Source organism: Gossypium arboreum, chromosome 10 (assembly GCF_025698485.1).
Source record: "Gossypium arboreum isolate Shixiya-1 chromosome 10, ASM2569848v2, whole genome shotgun sequence".
NCBI classification, from domain to species: domain Eukaryota; kingdom Viridiplantae; phylum Streptophyta; class Magnoliopsida; order Malvales; family Malvaceae; genus Gossypium; species Gossypium arboreum.
The window spans coordinates 1845184-1868148 of NC_069079.1; the positions used below are offsets into that span (position 1 = coordinate 1845184).

The following is a 22965-nucleotide window of genomic DNA, read 5'->3' on the forward strand; positions in this document are numbered from 1 at the left end:
ACTGGTAACTATTAAATGATATTTATGAAAATATCTACTCAAAGCTCTCCTTTCCTTTGCCACACAGGGCGGAAAAAAAAAAGGAAATTAATGTCCAAATTCTAAGTTCCTTTTAATGATGGCCCATAATTATTATTTTTTTAGTATATGGTCCATAAACATATAAATTCTTTATGATGGGGTCCCATGCTGCCTTGATATGGCCAACTCCTAACTTCAACTCTTTATTGCAACAGTCGTTTTTATAATATACTTTTTTTTATTTCGATTTTTTTGCTTGCCATTGCTAATGAGAAGGGAAAAAAATAGTAAATGGAATTTAATGATTTTTTTAAAATTAATAATAATAATTGTATTGTTATTTATAGATGATTTTAAAATGGTTATGGATATTGTTAGTTGAAATTTATATTTCTAATACATTTTATTGTAAATAAATAATCATAATGAATTTCAATTAATTACACATAAGGTATGTATTAAGTAAAAATATTATGGAGGTTTTTGTATAAGGTATTATATTGCATTTTGCCCCATTTACTAAAAGATGAGCAAATAGTTTCAATATGTTATATCAAAGAGTAAATTTATTATTTTAATTTTATTGAAAAAATTTATCTATTTTTACGGTTAAATACTGGTGTGGCTAGCAGAATAATCAAAGAGTTACACGTGACGTGTCACATGTACCTTTTTTTGACATATAGAGACTAATTTTTAATGGTAATTGATAGAATTTTTAAGAGAATTGCTAATTTGCTCTTTGATATAATAATTAATTTATCATTTTTTTAGTAGAAGGGATAAAATTCAATCCAACTCATGATATAATAATTTTTATGATATTTTTTTATATATTTCACTTTAAGCTTAACTAAATTTAAAACCGAACTGAATCAGCTTTCTTAGTGTTATTTTCTTCATCCACCATTACTCGAACCTTATTGTATGAGTCTGTTTTCTTTAATATATTATATTATTTATTTTTTCCATAATTATTACCATATGAAAAGATTCTCTACAACACAAAAAAGAGAAAAAGGGGGAGAAGAAAGATAAAAGCATGCATGAATATGATGGCTATTACGTTACTTAGGGTCAGTCAGACAGCTCATAACCTTTTAGGGACCCAATCTTTTCACCGTGACTGCAAAATTAGAGTAATTGGTAGGACACACTAAACTGTTCTTTTTGAATCAATTTAGTCCTTTTTATTTTTTAATTTTTGGATTAAATAACTTCCTATTTTGACGAATTTATATTTAAATTATTTCAGGTTCAATTTTTAATCGAATAAATTTTTTTGATCATTTTAAAGATAAATTTTTAAATTTAACTCATTTTAAAATTGAATCAATTTTAAATATCATTCGAATGAAAATTATAATGTTTAATTTTGATACCACATCAACGAACAGTTCCATGATGAGCTTTTCATGCCATATAATTATATAAAATATAATCTAATTACATGAATTATTAAAATTATTGTAATGTTTAAAACATTTTACAAATATACGAATTATTGAAATCTTATAATGTTTTGTGCAGCACTAGTCACACAAAATGTTATCGAAAATTATTACAATTTATATATATTGAAGAGTTCATAGTTAATAAATACAAGTACAAAATTAATGGCTAGTTTGGCAATGTTTTTGAAAAGTACTTTTCAAAAGTACTGTGAAAAAGTACTTTTGATAAGTGCTTTGGAAAAGTTTAGTTTAAAATTTGAGTGTTTAGCATTGCTGTTAAAAAGTGCTTTTGAGAAAAAAATGTCAATTTTAGACATGTTATTATAAAGTAACAAATATACATTTAAATAATATTTAAATTAGTTAATATTATTATATTTTAGTAAGAATATAAAAAATTATTATAACTTCTTGTTAATATTTTAATATATAAAATATAAATTTTAAATATTTTAAGCAATAAATATTAATTATTTATAAAATTTAATTAGAATATATAAACTATATTTTAAATATTTAAATATAACTATTAAATATTTATAATTAGTATTTTAAAAATATTTTTATTTTTAATTAATGATTTTAACACATTTGTAATTAAATACCAAGAAAAAAAAAGAAAGTACTATGTTATTGGAGGGGTGAAAAAGTAATTAAGTATTAAAAGTGCTTTTGGGAGAGGAAAAGCTAAAAATTTCAGCCAAAAATAAACATTACTGCATAAATTTTCTTCCGAAGTCTTTTGGAGTAGAAGATCTTTTAAAAAGTAATGTAAAACTAACCCTAAGTAATTATAATATAAAACTAAATCAATACTAGGCAATAAAAACCAAGAGATGTACTAGGTAAAATTTAAAAAAAAAACAAAATTTAAATATGATATATGCACATAATAACATTAAATTTTTATAAATTACAATTATAAATAATGAGGCTAGAAGTTAAATATCCACAAGCAGAAGCATTAAATCTAATGGAAAGTGGGATGTGGGACTCTTTTTAGAATTTTCCTACTTTTAATATAAATACTTTTTGCAAGAAAATAAAAAAGAAAGAAAGAAAAAGCCATGCTTTTACATAAAATGATGAGCTATTTCAGTGGTACAACACAGTGTTTAGCAGAAAAGGAAATGGTCGGTCAGTGGGTGCAGCCACCGAGCTGTATGACACATGGACCAAAAGGGCGTACCCAGCCCCTCCGCTCCGCACCCAATGGATCGGCGCCTCAGGTTCTCGCTACAACTTGCCTGAGTAACGGTCAATTTTGTGACCGTTGGAAAATCAAATAAATACATATATTCCTATTTATTAAAAGTAATTCAAAACATTTCTTACTGCCATTGCAGTCTGGCACCCAAATGTCCTTTACAGTCTCTAGAAAGATAAATTCACTGCAAGTCTTATAAGGTACATTATTATTTTTCTTGAAATTTGAAGCCACTGCCCTCTTTTTCTTTGTTGTCCCTACATAAAATTGGAGAGAGGACAAATATTTAATAATCAGTAAAATCATGAAAATCTTTATATCATAAATTAGGTTGTATTTTATCCTATTTATTTTGATAAATTATTTCCTATAAATTAGATTAATGGGTTAATTAATCTTTATATTTAGATTAAAGGGTTAATTATTCTATCAGGCACATCAATTTTTAATAAGAGAAATAGATGGAATTTGCAATAAAATAATCAGTTTACTTTTTGATATAATGTATATGTACTAATTTACTCATTTTAAGTAAAAATCATAAAATATAATTTAACTCATAATATAATGGCCTCCTTAATACTTTTACCTTTAATAATCTCACCATGCGAGATGACCCAACCACTCTAAATTTGGGTTACATTGGGTTCAAATTTTAAATTTTTTATACTAAACTTGGTAGATCCAAAAAAATAGTAAATTCGGTATACCATTATTCACATATTTAGCCATATAATCAACAGTCGCATTTTGAGGTATTAGAATATGACGAAATCTTATATTTCAATTTCGTTTGAAAAGACAATTAATTAAACGTAACTCCACCAAATTACTATTGGCAACTCTATCAATTAGCAGTCTCTATTAGAAGTGCATTATCGCATTCTAGTTCTAATTGTGTGAATCCGTTCTCCTTTACTATGCACAATCCTTCAAGCATGACATGCGTTTTAACTCAAAAACTCACACAATCCTTCAACCATCTCACATCAGCATCTCTTTCAACGTCATAATTTTGTAATTTTAGATACATATAAAAAGTTTTTTTTATGGTAGAAATTAAATCAAAATAAAATAATATTTAATATCTTTTTGCTTTTAAAATTATTTTAATTTTATCCAAAAATTTAAAATATAATTAAAAATTATCCACTCAAGAATATCCTCACATATTATTTTATATTAAAATTGATAATAATTTAAAGTCTTTTAAAAAATATATTTGTTATATATTTCCTTTCCTTCAAAGAAAAAATCATTATTTCATTATTCTATCATTTATTTACTAATTTCAATACCATCATTATGGAAAAATAAATTGGTTTTCAAGACACAATTTTTTAAATACAATCTAAATCGTTTCATCAAACTTGCAATTAGAAAAATAGATTATAAAAATTTTAAAATTTCATATTCAAATTTATTTTTATGATTTATGAGTTAATTAAGATTTTATTTTTGTAATTATAATTATAAACTAAAATAAAATATTACAAATTAATTCAAAAAATTAATTAACAATCTGATATGATTGATTAAGATGGGTAAAAATAATGTCAAAAACATAATAATGATAGTAAAGTTCGGGAAGGATCAATTGTTTTCGTGTCCACTTAAATAGCAACATAGAAAGCTTCGTTTTAACCCTCACCTTATCTTTTTTTATTGTACAATTAAAAATTTGAAAAAAGAAAAAAGGCCTAATCCAACTAATTCATGGCCCCACCACACATAAAACTAATATCCACTGCCCATTTACATCCCTTTTAAATCTAACGGTCAAGATTCAATCATCAACTGCATCCCTACTCTCTATATATTTCCCACTCTCCTCCCTCTTCCCCCTACCCTTCAAAAAATCTGCACAAAGAATCCAAAGGGTTTTTAAAAATAAAAATAAAAAAAATTCTTGGCTCTGAAAATGGCTTCGGCGAGCACTTGGATGTTGTCGTTGAAGGTACTGCTTATTTCTAGTGGTGTATTCAGTATAGCTTTAGGACTTAAATTATCTGTTCCATTGGTTATGGAATTCTCCGTTTCTCAAGCTCCGTTACTGTGGAGCACGTTCCGTTCTTGGCTCAAACCGCCTTATCTTTACTTTGTCATAAACGGGATTATAATCACGATTGTGGCGTCGTCACGGTTTCATCAGAACAACGGCGAGAATGAAAAGACGGAGGAGCTGATGCAGCAGCAGCCGAGATCGAAGATCTTGGTGGAAAAGCGGCCTGATTTGGAGTACGAGATGAAGAGCAGCTTGGATTTCGATGCGGTGGAAACGGTGGTGTACGAGCAAAAGGAGATAGTACAAGAGGTGAAAACGACGGTTTTTGAGGCGGAGACCAATGTAGCGGTTGTAGATGATGGAGATGGAGGTGACGTGTTTGCTATCTCCAAATCGGAGTGGAATCCTCCTAGGAGAATGGATTCGTCGGAGATTCCGTTGGATGTTCTGTTTCCGGTTGAAAAACCACCGGCTTCTTCTAGATTCGGTCACCGTAAACCTGTTAAAGCCAATCCTGAAGGTATATTTAGCATTTTTCTTCTATCGAATCATTTGACAATGTTATCATATTTTCTGAAACAAACATTAACGTTACTCGGTTAAAATGTCTACATCCAGATTTAAAATTCAAAAAAACTCTGAAAAGCAGTTTGGTTCACTCGACGGAGCCTCTCCGTCGGTGTTTCAATTCTTTTACCCATGTTTTCCATGTTCTATCACTTTTCGGAACGGAACTGAGTCGTTTTAGTTTCGGTATAATTTGATTTTAGTCCTTTTACTATTCTAAAATTTAAGATTTAATCCTTTATTTTAATTATATATAATTTGATCCTTTATTTTTATAATGATATTAGTTAGTTGAAATTGTTATTTACTCACAAGGTCAAAGTCTTTGGAAAGTTTAGTGAATTATGTTTAATTAATAATAAATTTATAGTCATTATTTTAATCCTAGCAACTAGAAGTTTTTCTAATTTGGATATACTAATGAATTATATTAATTTGTATTAAAAAGATTAAATCTTAAATTTTTAAATAGTATAGGGCTAAACTAAAGTTAGACCTTTAATTTGTCCTTTATTTCTTCCAAACAGATAAAGTCCGTTCAAAGGTGGCGTCTACTTGACGACGCGCCACTGAATAAGTTTAAAATAGTCCTTTTTTAAAAAATGATTAAGAAACTAAAATATCTAAATTACGTAATTAAGAAGATTAGAATGGTATTAATTAAATCTGTTCCTAATGCAGGTGGCCGAGCATTGAAAGTGGCGAAACCCAAACGCCATGAGACACTGGAGAACACGTGGAAGATGATAACGGAAGGGAGAGCGATGCCACTGACGAGGCACTTGAAAAAGTCGGACACGTTTGAGAATCACGGCCGCGAGATCAACGTGGAGACGATGGCCGACTCGCCGTTGGTGAAGAAATCGGAGACGTTCAGGGACCGGACTAACTACCAGCTTCCGCCGAGCTCTTCTCCGGCTTCGGGGAAGCTGAGGAAAGAGCCGTCGCTGAGTCAAGACGAGTTGAACCGTCGAGTGGAAGCGTTCATAAAGAAGTTCAACGAGGAAATGAGATTACAAAGGCAAGAATCATTAAACCAGTATATGGAGATGGTTAACCGGGATGTTAGCCACTAATTATCGTTTAACCATAGTTTTAAATCATGTTTTTTTTTAAGTAACAGAAAATATGTTCATTAAATTTTTTTTTTAAATATGTTTCCTCCATTAGGTCTAAAAAAGTTTGCGGAGACTTGGAGTTGAAAAAAATTTGAAAAAATACCCAAAAAAAATGAAGAAAAACTGAGGGTGTAGATTTTATGGTACAGCTAGTTTTGAGTGGTATTAGAATCATTAATGGTAATTAAAAGTACTGTAAATTAAGGAAATTAGCTGTTTGTTTGTTTTTGGGTTTAACTCATATTTCAATGAAAGATTGATATGTTTATTAAATCTACATTATTATTTTCCTCGTTTAATTTATGAGATATTACTAAGGACTGAGTTGTGACTTGGTCTGCTCTGCTCTGGATCTTTCCCTTTTTAAACACTCTAATATCTAATTAAAAATAAGGTTAAATCGAGTTTTGAATTTGGGTGTGATTTTTTTTTCAACTCAAAAATGTTAAATTTGGTAATTATTTTTATATCGAGTTTAAATTTTTTTATTCAAATTAGAACTTAAACTTAATAAAAAAATAATTGTCAAGTTTAGGCCTTAACGCGAGAATAACTATCAAAATTACAGTCTAATTTAAATAAAAAAAGAGTTCAAGCCCCAATATGAAAAAAGTTGTCAAGTTCAAAATCTAATGTTAGAACAATTAACAAGTTTAGAACTTAATTTGAATAAAAAAATTTTAAAGTCCAAATTTAAACTCATATAATAATTTAACCTTTAAAAATATGTTTATAATAGTTGAATTGAGGTTTATTTGATTGATTAAGTACTCACTAATTTTCTGTTGCATTTTATTTTTCTTAATAAGCTTTTCTTTTTAGAAAAATCAATTTATTGTTCGAGATTAATTTTATTAGAGTAGGAATGATAAATATTCAATTTAAACTTTTTAATAATAATAACACAATCCAAATGCTTGACAAGTTGTCGGCTTCACTTTTTTCAATCACATATTCATTAAAATTAGTATTTTTTGGTTAAAATACACCAACTCTAGAAGCAATATTATAATTTCATAAGGTGCTTACCTATTGCTATATTACATTGTTGGCTTATAATATATAAATTTTAAATGAAGATATCTATAATATCAATTGTTTGACTAAAATTTTAAATAAAATGATAAAAGTTTAGACTTTAAAAAAGTTGTCAAATTTATATTTGAATAATAATATAACTTCTTTAAATATAATAATTAAATTTCAAATAAATAATATATTTTTCAATGTTTAATACAGAAGGACTTTGGATCGATTAATTCAAAAATTAATAATCTGATCGATTTAAACACTTATCCAATTTAAAAATATTTTTTATAATTACATAGGAATTTTAACACCAACCTTTCAACCATGGATTTTGAAGCACCAACAAAGAATTCTAACCACTAAATCCATTTGGGTGGTGGAGAAAATATTTAAAATAACAATTTAGAGAAATTAAAATATGATTCACCTACTGATTGAGTCTCAGTTTATCAATATTGATATTATAGTTAGTATAAAAATATATAAGTATTAGTGTGTTGAACATATTTTTTTCTTATTTAAAGATTAAAGAAATATTATAGATAATTTTAAATATTATATAAAAATAGATATAATTAAAATTTATAATTTATAATAGAATTAATGTTAAAAACCGTAAATGACATATGCCTACAATCGCAGCCTTGGTTTTGTCCTTTTTGTTTTTAATAATTGGTTTCATAGGCAGCACGAGCAATAGTAGTACCTATTGATATAGGTCGGTTCATGCTTTGCGGCAAAGCAGTGCCGTACTCTGAAGTTGCTGGCCTAGCTTGTAGTTGCCACAGTCTGTAATGAAAGAAAATCGTGAGTGCGAGTCACCGCACTGATGTTCATCTTCTAATGTATTATCATTGGTTGAAGGATAAGTTTCGAGAAATTATTGGGTTTAATTTCGGGGTTTTTTGAAAGTATAGTAGCATAAGGTTTAGGGTTAGAAAAGTCTAAAAAATATTTTTAAATTTTAATGTGAAAAAAATATTTTGACTAAAATAAATTAATTAAATATTTAAGACTTTCAATTTTTATTATAATTGCTTAATTTTTAAGGTACAAAATTTTCAATTTCTATTATATTATATTTTATATATTTTTTAAAAATTTAATTTATTGTTACGTTTACGATTCAAAATATCAAGAATAAACTTAAATATGATTCTGAATTAATTGAGAGTTATGAACAATAATCTATAATTATCGAATTAAATAATTCAGTTTTATAACGAATAACATATATAATTTATTGATTTCTATTTAAAAAATACATAGAGTAAGTAATCTAAAACGTAGGCCATAAAAGAAAAGGCAAAGACCCATACTTAACCTCTCACAAAATGTACTTTATTTTGTGAATGGGGGAAATGAGGGTTGATGGGTGAAAAATGAAAGATTCACTTCAAATTTCATCATTATCACGTAACATGCGTCCCTCATAATGTGGCTTTGTTCCAAAGACACAACCCCAATGTGTTTAATTTGGTTAAAATGTGACTATAATCCCTGTACTTTTCAAATATTAGGAATTTAGTCTCTTTATTTTTTAAATTTTAAAATTCAGATCCAACTATTAACATTGTTAATTTTTTAGTTAAGTTCATTGCTATGACATTTTAAATTTTAAACAAAAAATATGTTATAATTAACTTGAATTTAATAAAAAAATAATAGTATTTACAGTTGGGACTTGAACTTTAAAATCTCAAAAGTAAAAGGACTAAAATTTTGAAAATACAAATACAAGAACTAAATTTCTAATTTTTGAAAAGTACAAAAATTAGAAGCACAATTTAACCCTTTAATTTTAACTCAACTTCACACTTAGGGGTATTGTTCTTCATTTGGATAGAGCGGTATCACCTGCGTTTCTAATAGATAGAAGTTCTTTGTAAATGTAATGATGGATGAATTTAGAAAAATATGAGGTTGAATGTTGCCGCAACATAAGTTCGGGTTTAGATGATTTTTTGTTTGGATTGCATGGTTCATTTCAATTTAAGTAAGGTTTTTAAAATTAAATCGATGGTCGAATTGGTTAGGTTATCAATTAGTCGGTTTAATTGGTCCATTTAATTTATTTAAATAAATTATTAAAATTAGAAATCTCAACTGGTTCATAATGATTCAAAGCTCCTCTTCAAATTAGTTCTGATTCAAGCAACTTAATTTTAGATCGTTTTATGTTCAAGTCCATTTTAGTTCCAATCATTTCAAATTAATTGTAAGATTTATTTTAATTTTAGGTTGTTTCGTATTTGAATTTGCTTAAATTTTTTTTAAAACAATCTCATTATAATTTCTAATTATATCTGCTATTTTTGACACAATACTTAGAATTACCTATAGCCCCTCCCTAACCCATAGATAAGAGGATAATACTTTAGTGTACTCGAATTTACGTCTTCCTGCATTGGTAACATCTCATACTAATCGAGCTAAGACTTAATCGTTTGAATGTGTTTAAGTTTTAGTAGGGATGCATTGATCCATGGTCTGCTCACTTAGCAATTCTTCGAGATCTAATTATGACTTTAATATCTATACTTTATGAAATTTAGGATTTAGCCCTTTATTTTAATTCCACATAATTTGATTTTTTTTTACTTTTATAATCTTACTTTGATATTTTTGTTAAAGTGAGACTTGGCCCTCAAAATGGGTAAATTTTATTTTAGTCCCTTTAAAAATCTGAAATTATAAGTCAATATAATATTAAAATTGTATTTTAACCCTCAAAAACAATAAAATTTCAGTTTAATACTTTGTCTCCCCTAAAAAATTATAGTTCAATTTTAACCCCTGGTAAAATAAATTTCTAATTTCATCTCATATATATATTTGTTGATAACCTTCGTTTATAGTGGATAACATGGATAAGTCAACCGAATCACTAGTGGAGTGGTAAAAAGCTTGCTTTCAAATTTTCAGTTGACACCAGATTCGGGTTCAATCCTTGTCCAGAAAATAATTATGCCAAATTAATTTAAAGATTCAATTTCAAACTTCAGTTTAGTAGAGGGACTAAAACTAGATTTAGACCTTTTATATAGAATATTTTGAAAAATGTATAAACATTAACAGATTCCTTCAAGAAAAAGAAAAAAAAACCAGATAAATTTGATTAAAAAGTAAAAGAGAACGGCAATCCCAATTCCCATGCAATAATTCAAAGAGAAGAGATTCGATTCAAGACGGAGGGAGCATTTTACTTCGTAAGTTGTTTAAAATTTTTATTTACTTTTTTGTTAGTTGTTTAAATTTCTCCTATAATTTGCACTGCGAACATGGAAATTGTTAGGGTTTTGTTCAATTTGGGATGAAGTAAGGTAGGAATTTCACTTGGATTTCTTCAATTTTTTGTTTGGTTTTCCAGGAAATCAGATAGAGTTTAACAATGTTCTTCCCATGTTAGACTATGAAGAATTCATGGGATTTTCAAGCTTTTCTTTTTTTTTTTTCTTTTGTTTAATGATTTCAATTTTTTTGTTATGCAGAAAAAAAAAAAAAGAATCTCTACTATTGATGAATGGGTAGTAATATGTTTTGTTTTTTTCTTTTCTTTTCTTTTAATTTTTTTTCAGTTGTGTTGTCCGATCATCCAAATTTCAAACTCAAACCCTAATTGGTTTGATCTCAAATTGACCCTTTTATTGAATACCAAGTTTTGCCTCAATGGAGGTTAAGCTCTGGAATGACAAGCGCGAAAGAGAAATGTATGAGAATTTTGCAGAGCTATATGCCATTATCAAAGCAACAGAGAAGCTTGAGAAGGCTTATGTAAGGGATATCATTTCATCATCCGAGTATGAAACCGAGTGCCAAAAGCTTATTGCCCATTTCAAAACCTTGGCTTTTACTCTCAAAGACACGGTCCCCAGCATTGAACGCTTTGCAGACACATATAAGATGGATTGCCCAGCTGCTATAAACCGACTTGTAACCTCTGGGGTGCCTGCTACCGTTGAGCACCGAGCTGCAGCCGCCGCATCCGCTACTACCTCGGCCGCCATCGTGGCTGAATGCGTGCAGAATTTTATCACTACCATGGACTCGTTGAAGCTCAATATGGTGGCAGTTGATCAAGTGCATCCTTTGTTGTCTGACCTCTCCGCGTCTCTCAATAAGCTTGGCGTTTTGCCACCGGATTTCGAGGGGAAGATGAAGATGAAGGAATGGATTTCACGGTTGTCGAAAATGGGTGCGGCTGACGAGCTAACGGAACAGCAAGCTAGGCAACTCCACTTTGACTTGGAATCTTCATACAATTCCTTTATGGCTGCTTTGCCTAGTGCCGGTACTTGAATCGATCCAATATACCCTTTTCTTGTATCTCTGGAAACTGGTGTATTCTCTGTGATGTTTTAGGATTATTAAGTTGGTAGCAGTGTATAAATTTAGCGAATTATCAGATTGTTGAACTCAAAGATGCCTATTAATGTGCTGAACATGGAGAAAATGTTTATGTTGTCAATCTATGATAATATATTTGTGCTTTGATCTAGTTTTTTTAAATATGCATTGGCCTATTTTTCTTTTTCTACCATGGTAAATGTTATGTTATGCAGTTTCATGGTATCATCCATGTAAAACATGTCATTAAGGGCCAGAAACTCAGCACTAAATACTAATTTCCAAGTCAATAATGTTACAAAGAAGAGAAAAAACAGAGAAATTTCATTAAAAACAGCCACTGAAACATGGTCAAAACCAAACAAAAAATCTCTTACCAAACTGATTGGTTCCTAACTTTGTTGGATTACAACATGATTGGAAAGAAGAATCTAGAATGCCCAAATGCTTGAAGGTATGCTCTTCTAACTTTGTGCTATTTTGTTTTTTAATTTTTTAAATTAACGGTGTCTCTGAAACTTGCTATATGTACCATCTAAACTGAACTTTGTTAGACATAAATACATTTCAAGTTTTGTTTTCTTTTTGGCCGTTACATCTTCTTCTTTTGAATGAGAGTTATAATTGTTGGCAAGAGTGGTATGAGGATGACTATAATGAGCACAATTGCAGCAAGTATTGCTATACACATCCATTTCCTGGAGTTCTTTTGATGTTCCCTAGCTTCTTGGAGTTGTTCGGTCCCTCTTCTTACAAAGGAGCTCGCGTGCGCAACGTGGCTCTCGATGTCGTTGAGTTGTTGACCTTGAGCTTCAACGAGTGCCGCCATGTCCAAGAATATCTGATGGAGTTCAATCAGGTTCTTCTCTATCTCCTTAACAGCATCATGCCTTTCTTGTATTTCAGAAATGGTGTCCATAATCTGACCCCTTCCTTGCTCTTGAATAGCCCTTTGGAGAAAACTCTCGCTTTCTCCACTCGAGATCAAGTTCTCGATCGTGTCGTCATCGGGTTTTTCCCCCATAATGGTAAAATATCTACGTTCCACCGTTTCTTTATACTCAGATTGCATCTTTGTTCTTAACACTTGAAAATTATCCATCATATCTTTTAGTTTCTTTCCCAACCCACTAACCACCGATGTCCTAGTCCTATCCGCAGACGAACCAGGGCCACAACCTGGAGTGTTCCGACTCACCGCATTCGACTTTTCCAGCGCTTCGAGCTTTCCTTTAATGATCTTCACCCATTTAAGCACTTGTTCGACATCGGTATCCATTCGCGAACGAAGCTGTTTCATCGTTTTCGCATTATGGGCGGTCTTGCATTCTTCATTAGCCTCTTGCAATGCCTTGTACAACCTTTCAACACCTTTCATATCTTCCTTTACATTCTCAACATCTTCAAAGAATTTATCGAGGTTTACACTCTCGGTTCCGGCCTCCATTTCGTCCAGGTAAGCCTGTTCTTTCAGGTCTGTGTATTTCTTGAACGAACTCGAGATTAAGTCATTCATCTTGCCACCAAAATGGTTAACCTCACAATCTACTCTTCTTTTTCTTCTTCTTCTTTTATGGGATTAATATTGGTTATGTTTTACCCAAATGGGTTGATGGAACTATATATGAACTAATCTAAATTGTAATGAAATTTGGGATTATATTTTTATGAGAAATGGGACAATGTTTGTTTGTTCTTTTTTCCTCATCATCAACTGCTGCAATTGGCAATGGAGGAAGAGGAACAAAGAGAAGAGGGAGAGGTGGTGACAACAGGGAAAACTGTCACCAATCAAAGTATCAAAAAGGGTACAAAATGGCTAATTTTGCCCTTGTTTTTTGGTTGGTAATGAAATTACAGGTATTGGACAAGCATGAACTAAAAATAGGGGCTTTTTTTACAACCGTTTTTATTTTTTGTAGTTTGATACCAAAATATCTTCGGTTGACGTTGTCAATGGATATCCTTCTCTTTATCCATCATTCACTATCCTCAAATCTCTTAATGCTCACTAACTTTATTTTGTTTATTAAAAGCTCCTAAACATGGTCAGAATTAGTCAATGATGAATACTCCTGCGTTTTTATTTCAATTTAAGTTAATTTCCAACTTAATCATTCAAGGTTTTCTTTTATTGGTTTCATGTTTTTCTAGTTTAGATTATTTCGAGTTTAAATTATTTTAAATTCAAATAATTTAAATTTAAATTCATATTTTGTTGACTTTTATAGTCAAATCGAGTTTAGATCTTTTTTAAGTTCGAATTATTTCAAATTCAGTTAATTGACCTTTAATGTAAAATCTAATATTGTAAAAATTGAATCGGTAATCAAACCGTCGTTGAGCCCATGATTCAACAGTATTTTTTTACCTAATTCAATCAATTCTGCACCGATTTTGACAACCATGGTCAAAGCAATCCGAATCGATCAGATCAAAATTTTGAATTGGAGACAAAATTGGTAGGCAGAGATTATAAAATCATTACTCCTAAGCAAACTTTTCTGTTTCGCCGCATAATATAAATAGTATGCAAGGCAACAAAATAATGTAAAATCAACAAAATGCAATTTCTCTTTAACTTGCATTCTCTATTCTTCTTGATGTGTATATATATATATATATATAGCAAGGTGAGCTCCTAAAATGAACTACATTAGCTTCGACCTCCATTCTGCATCGGCAGCATCTCGGATATTACTGCAGAGAAAATGATCGAAAACTGACCTTTGGGTCATCGGTTTCTTTTTATGTCCATGGAAGAACAATGCTGATGAAGATGTATGTTTAACCAAAACTGTGGTTGATGTAGTTAATAGGATATAGTGCATTGATCTAACCGGTGGCTGATGTGGGTGCAAACGTTTTAATAGGAAAAATTGCTGGATGGTCCATGTCAGCATCTCGATGACTGGCTCTAAGATCAATGCTGCTGTTGATTTTTTCTAATTCCGTTCCGCTTCCAGGTTGCGTCTGAGTAACTTCTATGTTACTGTTGCCACTAGAGCTCAAAATACTTTGCTGCCTATGGTATTTGTCGCTGGCATCTTGAAGCAATCTCATTGTGCCGCCAGAATCTGAACCAGGTGAGAGCTCTTCTTCTCGCTCCGGCTGGATATTCAAGTCAATTTGGCCTTTAAAGGGTGAACTCGAGGATTTTAATCTGTTAGTATCATCATCCAAATTCTCGCTGACAACCTTTTTCTGGTTCGGGCTGCTGTTTCCTGCACTAGTAGTGCAAGGGAGAGGCTCATCGTCTACTACTTTATCGGGCAATGAAGGCTGCTGCTTCTTGCGTGTAGCATCTGCTTCTTTTTGCGATTGTTTCTTCTCGCGCCGCAGCATTAGGGTGCGGAAGCGTCTCTTCACTGTTTGGCAGACATTACACGTACATGTCTGCTTGTGTTTGGGGCCTTTCCCACTCGGGGGTTGAATGCATACGATACATGAGCAGCCAGGTCTATGCCGGGGATGCTTTGTCGTGGCCTGAGAAGAAGCAGGGAGAATGCCACCCTCTCCCAAGATAGCTAGGTTGGCAAGAGTATCCAACCCCTCTAAAGCATCTACATTTTCAGATTCCTGTTTAGCAACCTTCATTTTCTTAGAAGCAGCTGTCATTCATAATCACAAAAAACCAAGAATCACGGTCATAATAGGAAACGAGCAACCTAGAATCAGCATTTAAGAATGAAGAAATAAAAATATCATCACGAAATCACAGTCATACATATACGTTCTTTTTATTAAAAAACCAAAAATACCTGGATTACAGTGTGGCAGCAGATTTTCCAGCTCTTCTGCGGTCATTTCTTGAGTGGCCGAACAAGATGATCTGCCAGCATGATAGAGAAATGGAAAAAGCATTCATGCAATACCAATACAAAAACCATTGTGTTTTTAATTTATCCTTTAATTTCTTTTTTGACAGGTAGGGCGTTTAAATTGATTCAGTGTTATTAGAAATGAAAATGTATAACCATGTTTAGTTGGTAGAGAAAAACACTCAAACGACTGCTTACCTTTCAGGATCCCATGAGTTACTGGAACAGGTCCACTTGGAAGGAAGAAGAACATCGGAAGGCAATCGACGCCACTTAAAACAATCTTCACACTGAGCCCACTGGATCCTTTCCCTGACACAAGAAACAGATTGGAATTTTCGTGGTTTAAGACAACTCTTGCCGCCTGTAAGACAAGCTATCACAGTATATAGTGTTTGGTATTTTCATTATGATTTCACAGAATACTTGAATAAACCCACCAAGGTGCGAACTACATTATAAGTACAATACGGTATTTCAATATTATACAAGAAGTACAAAGATTTCAACAAGCCCACAAAAATGAACCAAAACATAGCCAAGTAATACGTTAATTGATTTTCTTTAAGATAATGCAGAGCATCCAAAAGAAAGAGAATTACCCCGACTTATCAGTTGCAAATATTGTAGGCTTCCCTAAAACAGGCGCATCCTGTTACCAGGAAAACAAATTGAGAAAATCAGGAACAACATATGGAAAAGGAAACAAAGGGTCACCTAGAAAAGGATACAATATGTAGAACATAATGTAAAATAAAATGCTACTTATAGCAACACAAAAATAATAAACTGACTAGTTGAAAAACAACAAATACTTAAGTCCATAAGTAAAAGGAAAGTGAAAAGTCAATGACCAAAACGGATTGGATTAGCCTAGGAAAGGCTAGAATAAGAAGAAAAAGAAAAAGAAAATGTCTTTGCATTTAACTATCCAGGACCTGTGGTAGCATTCATAAACAGCTAACAATCTACAGGTTCTTTGAGCAGCCCTATATGGCTTTATCAAGGGTGTATCAACCATAGAAAATTCTTAGATATGCATGTTAGACGAGTTCAATATGTTGACAAATGAGCAACAAACCCCCACAATGGTAAAGTGGTTTCAATTGCAGCAACTTACAACCAAAAGTGATTTCAATTACAACAGATTGCAAGTGGTCAAAAGAAGCATTAAGTGAAAATGTATGATACCCCATATTCTTCAAACTCAAAACCTTCAATCGATACAACGTTGGCTACATGATTAGGAGGGGGACGGAGCAGCCCTTGAGCTTCTTCCCACGTTAGTTTCAGCTCTATCATGTCTTCATTATCAATTCTCAGTCGCTTACTCTTTGAACCCAGCACGCTATTCTTCCTCTTTCTGGGAACTGCTACTTTGGTTCCTAATGCTTCCTTTGCTATGTATCCGGACTTATCAACTTTTGACCAGGAGCTGGGATCTGCCAGTTCAGCCTGGTTGTTGATGAAATGCTAGTCAGCCTGAGCTATCATTTAAATAATTAACAGTTAAGTAATATCACCAGTTTTAGGCTTAGAGATACTAACATCTCCATGGGTAGAAACTCCATTACTATTTTTGGCTTCATTTTCCTGCCAATGGAAATGCAAATATGTACATAAGTTGCTATTTGAATCAGTTGAGTTAGTGGCCGCGGCCACACAGAGTTTATATAAGCCGGTTGTATATCATGCTATCTTAGCTCTAGAGCATGTAGATGCACAATCAGAATAAAAGGTACTAAATAACTGGGGTTACCAACCTGCTCAGATGCTGAAGCAGCTGAAGCCTTTCTGAAACCCATGACCAACTTCCCTCCAGGTTCAAGACGACTAAATGTTACTGAGGAAACAGCATAACTATCAGTTTTAAAACAAATGCAAGTCTTAAAACATGATGCATGATAATTGAAATAGCCACACACTGATAAGGAATACAAAGCAAATAAACAAGGGTGGGAAACACACAATTTCTGAACAACAAAATGAATAGGGCAGCAACAGGCAACAGGCAACAGAATCAGACCCTGTCATAACATATATGAAATGGAAAATCAAAGGACAAGGAGCAATGAAAATAAGTAAAAGGTTCTAAAGAATAAAATCAACATAGGAGAGGCACAGACTAATAAGCTATAACATGAACATGACATACTTTGGGCCTCATAGCACAAAAGATTGAATCTCTAAATCATTGTTTCAAGTGATATAAAATTGTTACCTACGTCACCAGCCTGCAATTGCATGTTCTGTATGCAAGGAGTAACACCCTCTAAAACATACATTCTGCTATTATTGTTGGGCCAGAAGCGGAATTGAAATATCCATTCCTTTCCTTTTGAATCCTGGACTTTCAGCGGTAATCCTTCTGGCTGAGATATTGGTGGGAAATATGCCTGTTTCATGATGAGTGTTTTTTATGTGATAACAATCTAGGTAAAAACTGATGAACAAAATAAAAAAGGATCCAGTATAATGAACAAAAAAAAAGGATTATTAAGTTACTGAAAGGACAAAACTAGATGAAAGTGTATCCAGTATAAGAAATGCAGAATGCTAAGTGAGACCGATATGCATGAAGTCAAAACCTGCTACCTAGTCACAAAATAAGAATCTAGTCTAGATGATTGATGTAAACAAAAAAAAACTTCACCACCAAGCCTTTACGACCATCAACCTATTGCAAAGCCATTAAAACAACAAATTTAGATAAATTAAAAACTCTTAAGCCATGACTCACCTCTGCACATTTTTTTGGCAGCACTAAACGTCCAATACGCCCAGCATCACTGGCACTCAACATTTTCTCAAACAAAGGAGTGATTATACAATTTGAACTTACATATGGTTAAGTCAAACTGAAGCACAATGTAGTTCAATGAAGGCACAAGAACAGCAAATAGGTATTAATAATTACGAAGATGCTTTCCAGAATAAAAGGATACTCGGCAGATATTTGCTGCAGGTCTTGGTCGGTAAACCTAGGCCAATAACGAGGAAATAACTGATTCCTTCCACGGCCATCTGGTCGTGGCCTCCCATTACGCATCTGAGTTTCACCTGAAGAGTCAAGTCCATTATGTGGATTACTATGAAATTGCTTGGCAAGTGAAGGTTGGGGGTTTGGTCGCAAAGGAGTGCCAGAAACCCCCATTTGACCATTTGCTTCATCTATAGATGTGTATGGTACAGCTAAACCAAATGGTGGATTAGATGAGTCCTCCTTCAGAGAAGGCAGCTGAGGTTTGGTCAAACAAGAAGTATGCTGCTCCTCACAATTGATCCCTGAACATCAAATGGTTTACAAGAGGGTCAGCAGCCACCAATAAGTTGTTTTAGAGACAATTTTCACAGAAAAAGTGCATGTCCAAAAATGAGTGGACATCCACATCTTACACATGCAGCAATTAGTGTGGGTACAGATTGCCTAAAACTACCATGATTGATAGAGGGAAAGTTTTTCTGAACCTGTATTTCCATTCTCATGTATATCATGTGCAGAAGGCTTCAAAGATCCATTCATTAACCTTTCAGGAAAGTCTTCATTTTTCTTCTTTTCAAGGGAAGGAATAGATAATCTTTCTGAGACATTTAATCTGTCAATGCCAGTGGATAAGTCAACTTCATAGGGCACTCTAGAATGCAACTCAGGCTGAGGAGTTGATGAATTGAATAAACCAGGTGCTTGCCGCCAAGGTGCAGGACCCGAACCAGTTAGCTGACTCCAACCTTTAGCAGAACACTCTTTGAACCTCTCAGGCAAAGATGAATTGAAAAGCAAAGAAGGTGGCCATGAAGAATTTGGTCCCTGAGATAGAATGTGAAAAAAAAAGGCTTACTACATAGTCCACTGCAAAGGAGTGCTATTGACTAGGAAATTTACTTCAAGTAGCAAACTTGAACCTAAAATTAAGACAACATCTGCTAGAAAAAGCAGATCTTTTGTTCATATATGATAAGTATAACAATGTAAACAAATAATGACCGATTATGCCCTTATTTTCAAAAGTAACAGTTTCAATTGAAACAACATAGTAAAGTTATCCACGCTCACCAAGACAGCATTTTTCCTCGAACAAGCTATGCATAGAATTCCTCCAGCATCCAACAAAGCAAATGCATATGCTGATACAATGCATCCGCAATGAACCCGCTGCAGAGAAAGAACAATTGTGTTAAAACCAGAAAGGTAATCTAAAACGAAAAAAAAAAAAAAGAACAAGAAGAAGAAAGGAAGGAAAGATCAAAGCACGCATTCAATATCATTATACCAAATTATAGCAAAATAAATTAACCTCAATAAATGTTTCTACTAACCTTCCCACATGACTCGCAGGTTCTCCAACCAGAAGCATTTAAGTGAAAAGTATCGCAAAATCTTCCCTCATCGTAAATAGAACTAAAATCACACAGAGCTTAATTCAGATTATAGTAAAGCAAATAAACTAATCGATATATCATTTTTTTAAAAGTTGTGGATTAAGTAAAGCATTTTTGAACATCTAATTCAAGTTAACAAAATTCACCAAATTAAACTCGGGAATAATCAAAGAAGAACAAAAATTCCGCAACTAAACTTAAGTCCATACTAAAATTCCAAAAAAAAAAAAAACTGCTGAAAAAACGTAGTCAACAGCGAGTAAAGATAAAAGTGAAACTCACGCGCATCGATCACAGAGCTCAGCCAACTCTCCCGTTCGCAACCGCCATCCTTTCCTCGGTCTTTCCGATTTCAAATCGTTACAGACTGAATTGAAGCAAATCCTAGAAGACGAAGTTGCTACCGAAGTCGACGTCATCTTCTTTGTTACTTTCAAAAAAATTTCAAAATTTCAGAAAAACCATACGTAAAGCTTCTTCTCTTCATGAAAAACAACAACAAAAAAAATACTTCGAAAAAAAAAACCAAAAAGAAAATGAAAGGTTAAGGGCTGATCTGCACAATCATGAAAAAAATAACGAAAATAAAAAGTAAGAAAAGGGGTTTTAGAAGGGAGGGGAGTGAAACGTAAGTGACAGAGAAAAATGATAAACCAAATAAATAGATAGCAAAATGCGTTAGATATGACAAAAAATGGTTTAAATTTTCTTTCAGCACCTGTACTATTTGGAATTTTGAAGTTAAGTCCTTTTACTTTTGATTCTAGGTTTTTTAGGGTTAATATACTATATGGTACTCAATTTTGATTCCAATATTCAATTTAGTACCTGAGTTTTTTGTCCCAATTTAGTACTTGGATTTGGATTCCATATATTATTTTGGTACTTGAATTTTTTTCAAGTTTTGTTTGTCCTAGTTAAGTATCTGAATTTTACTTCAACATTCAATTTGATACTTTTTTTGTCTCAATTTAGTACTTAATTTTTTTACTAGAACATACATATTAAAACATTAATTGGGCCACACGATGTGATTTAATCTAGATACCAATTTGAATATTAAAACAAAAATAAAAGAATTTAATATCTCCATTTGTATTATTTCAAAATGAAATCCGACACTTTCAAAAATAAAATAAAATCCAATTCATAACACATTTCTATTAATTTCAAACACTAATCCTCAATCAAATTTTAGTTTTTAAACCGTAATTTTCAATGTCAACATACTATTTATTTAAATTTAACAAGAGTCGATTATTGACTGGACTTTAACTTTTAAATTAGTAGAATAATTAAATTTTAGAATTAAGTTTCAAAACTGTGAAAACAACAAGGACTAAAGAAAAATTAAATATAAATAAATAAAAATAAAATAAACCGGCGTGTTTTTCATTTTTTATAATTGTTACATTGAGACTAAAAACAGCTTAAAAGACACGTCGAGTCCGTAGCCAATTTTTTTTAATATTTGTTGTTCCCTTTTTTGTCTTTGTATTTTTTTGGGATAATCTTCTTAAAAATTACTTCAATATTATTTATTTTAAGACTCCAGGGTGTTTTTAGTCATTCCAGTTCTTAAAAGTTTAGGTTCGGTATTTTGACTTCCATTTGACTGTTGTTAAACTAATTTTCCAGAATTCCCGCATGACAAAAACCAACTAATATATGGTTTATTATTTGATGAGTTGGTTATAAAAAAACCTTTATTATTAACAAGAAATTCATATTCATCCAAATCATCAAATATAAATTTCTACGATAAAATAATAATAATTAGTAATATAAAACAGTAGGAATATAAAACAGTAGGATCGAATCTACAGGGATTGGCTACGACATACAAACTGACTCTTACCAAATTTCTAATTGCAATACATGTGTTCACAATTTAAGATTTCGACAGCTTTGCGATCTAAAAAGCCCAACTCGAATCAACGGCCTCAACTAAGTGAGTCATTTAAATTCGATCTCTATCTCCCTTTACGGAATCCAACTGACTTTTTTCACCTAAACGCTCCAATTTGTTCGTGGGAATTTAAACACAGCACAGCCGAATTGTCTTCCCAACTATACACCGAACAACTCCAACATAACGTGCATTTTTTTAATTGAAGCTGAATCAACTTTAAGGGGCAAATTTATATTCCATATACCAAAGAGATAGAAAATACTATGTTGGAGAGGTTTTTGGAGCGAGCCTGTATCTCACTATTGTTTTATTGGAGCAATTTCCGTGCTAAAGCTAAAAGGAGTTTAGTTAATCATCGAAAAGTAAAATGCAAAAGGTAAAATGTCTGTTTAATTTATACATACTTTTAGTGCTAAAATTTAGCTAAATTTTTTAAATATTATCACTAAATAATCCTAAATATTATCACTAAATAATTTAAATTTTAAAAATTAAATTTAAACTAGAATTTAAACTAATTACTGAATTGTAACAATATAAATAATTCTTCAATCTTTATCCAACCACTTTTTAAAAAAATTTCAACCCTTTAATTTTTATCCCGTCATCTTTAAATCTTCAATCTTTCAATCAAGCCCTCCTTTTTGTTTTTTGTTCCAATTTAGCCCCTTTTTGTAAGAGTTTGAATTTAGACACCAACTTCATTCCTGATAAAAAAAATCCAAATTTAATAGCATTTTATCCAATAATTAGCCAAAATAAATACATTAAAAATACAAATTCATCTTGCTATCAGAAATCAAAATCTTTTAAAATATTAAAACTAAATTATAAAATTTCTCATGTAGGAAGGTCAAAATGTAATTTTACCATATATTAATTTATAATTTAATAAATTTTAAAATATTTACAAACTGGCATACACGTATATATATGATTATTATTTAATACATTCATAGGCGTCAAGGGATAGACAGTGGCCCTGACCTGTCTTCCTTAAAATAGGAAAAGTACCATTTAAAGATCGAGTTGACTAGGAATCCCTATACTATTATGTAAAGTTCATTTTAGTCCCTCTACTAAAAAATGTTCCATAGTAGTTTA

General features: G+C 31.7%; 4 protein-coding genes across 5 annotated transcripts; 2 read left to right on the forward strand and 2 right to left on the reverse strand.

The window, feature by feature from the left end:
* The first annotated feature begins 4494 nt into the window (after positions 1-4494).
* Positions 4495-6645, forward strand: LOC108487348 (uncharacterized). 2 transcript variants are annotated; one of them, XM_053020456.1, is made up of 3 exons: positions 4501-4639; positions 4835-5207; positions 5936-6645. In XM_053020456.1, the coding sequence occupies exons 1-3, from the start codon at positions 4604-4606 to the stop codon at positions 6328-6330; spliced, it is 804 nt and encodes a 267-aa protein (XP_052876416.1). In that variant the 5' UTR covers positions 4501-4603; the 3' UTR covers positions 6331-6645. The 2 variants fall into 2 exon arrangements, with proteins under 2 accessions (XP_017647154.1, XP_052876416.1); XM_017791665.2 differs by having other exon boundaries at positions 4495-5207.
* A 3619-nt stretch (positions 6646-10264) lies between these two features.
* LOC108488359 (vacuolar protein sorting-associated protein 28 homolog 2-like) lies at positions 10265-11910 on the forward strand. Its single transcript, XM_017792645.2, has 2 exons — positions 10265-10610; positions 10980-11910. Exon 2 carries the CDS (start codon positions 11071-11073, stop codon positions 11698-11700), a length of 630 nt encoding a protein of 209 aa, XP_017648134.1. The 5' UTR covers positions 10265-10610; positions 10980-11070; the 3' UTR covers positions 11701-11910.
* Positions 11610-13745, reverse strand: LOC108488034 (syntaxin-124-like). The gene has a single exon (XM_017792351.2). It carries the CDS (start codon positions 13262-13264, stop codon positions 12341-12343), a length of 924 nt encoding a protein of 307 aa, XP_017647840.1. The 5' UTR covers positions 13265-13745; the 3' UTR covers positions 11610-12340.
* Positions 13746-14188: 443 nt separating this feature from the next.
* Positions 14189-20619, reverse strand: LOC108489654 (B3 domain-containing protein Os07g0563300-like). The gene is made up of 14 exons (XM_017794335.2): positions 20232-20619; positions 19887-19968; positions 19624-19722; positions 19038-19377; positions 18515-18854; positions 18310-18406; positions 17791-17965; positions 17333-17412; positions 17118-17162; positions 16761-17024; positions 16172-16221; positions 15768-15881; positions 15510-15580; positions 14189-15359 (listed from the first exon to the last, which is right to left on the reverse strand). The coding sequence occupies exons 1-14, from the start codon at positions 20366-20368 to the stop codon at positions 14584-14586; spliced, it is 2670 nt and encodes an 889-aa protein (XP_017649824.1). The 5' UTR covers positions 20369-20619; the 3' UTR covers positions 14189-14583.
* Between the last annotated feature and the right edge of the window lie 2346 nt (positions 20620-22965).

Coding starts and splice junctions, on each gene's coding strand:
- LOC108487348 (XM_017791665.2), top strand. CDS start 4,604: ATGGCTTCGGCGAGCACTTGGATGTTGTCGTTGAAGGTACTGCTTATT. Junction 5,208..5,935: donor TGTTAAAGCCAATCCTGAAG/GTATATTTAGCA, acceptor TTCCTAATGCAG/GTGGCCGAGCATTGAAAGTG.
- LOC108488359 (XM_017792645.2), top strand. CDS start 11,071: ATGGAGGTTAAGCTCTGGAATGACAAGCGCGAAAGAGAAATGTATGAG.
- LOC108488034 (XM_017792351.2), bottom strand. CDS start 13,264: ATGAATGACTTAATCTCGAGTTCGTTCAAGAAATACACAGACCTGAAA.
- LOC108489654 (XM_017794335.2), bottom strand. CDS start 20,368: ATGACGTCGACTTCGGTAGCAACTTCGTCTTCTAGGATTTGCTTCAAT. Junction 19,723..19,886: donor CCTGCGAGTCATGTGGGAAG/GTTAGTAGAAAC, acceptor CTTTCTCTGCAG/CGGGTTCATTGCGGATGCAT. Junction 15,882..16,171: donor TTTGCAACTGATAAGTCGGG/GTAATTCTCTTT, acceptor TTCTTGTGTCAG/GGAAAGGATCCAGTGGGCTC.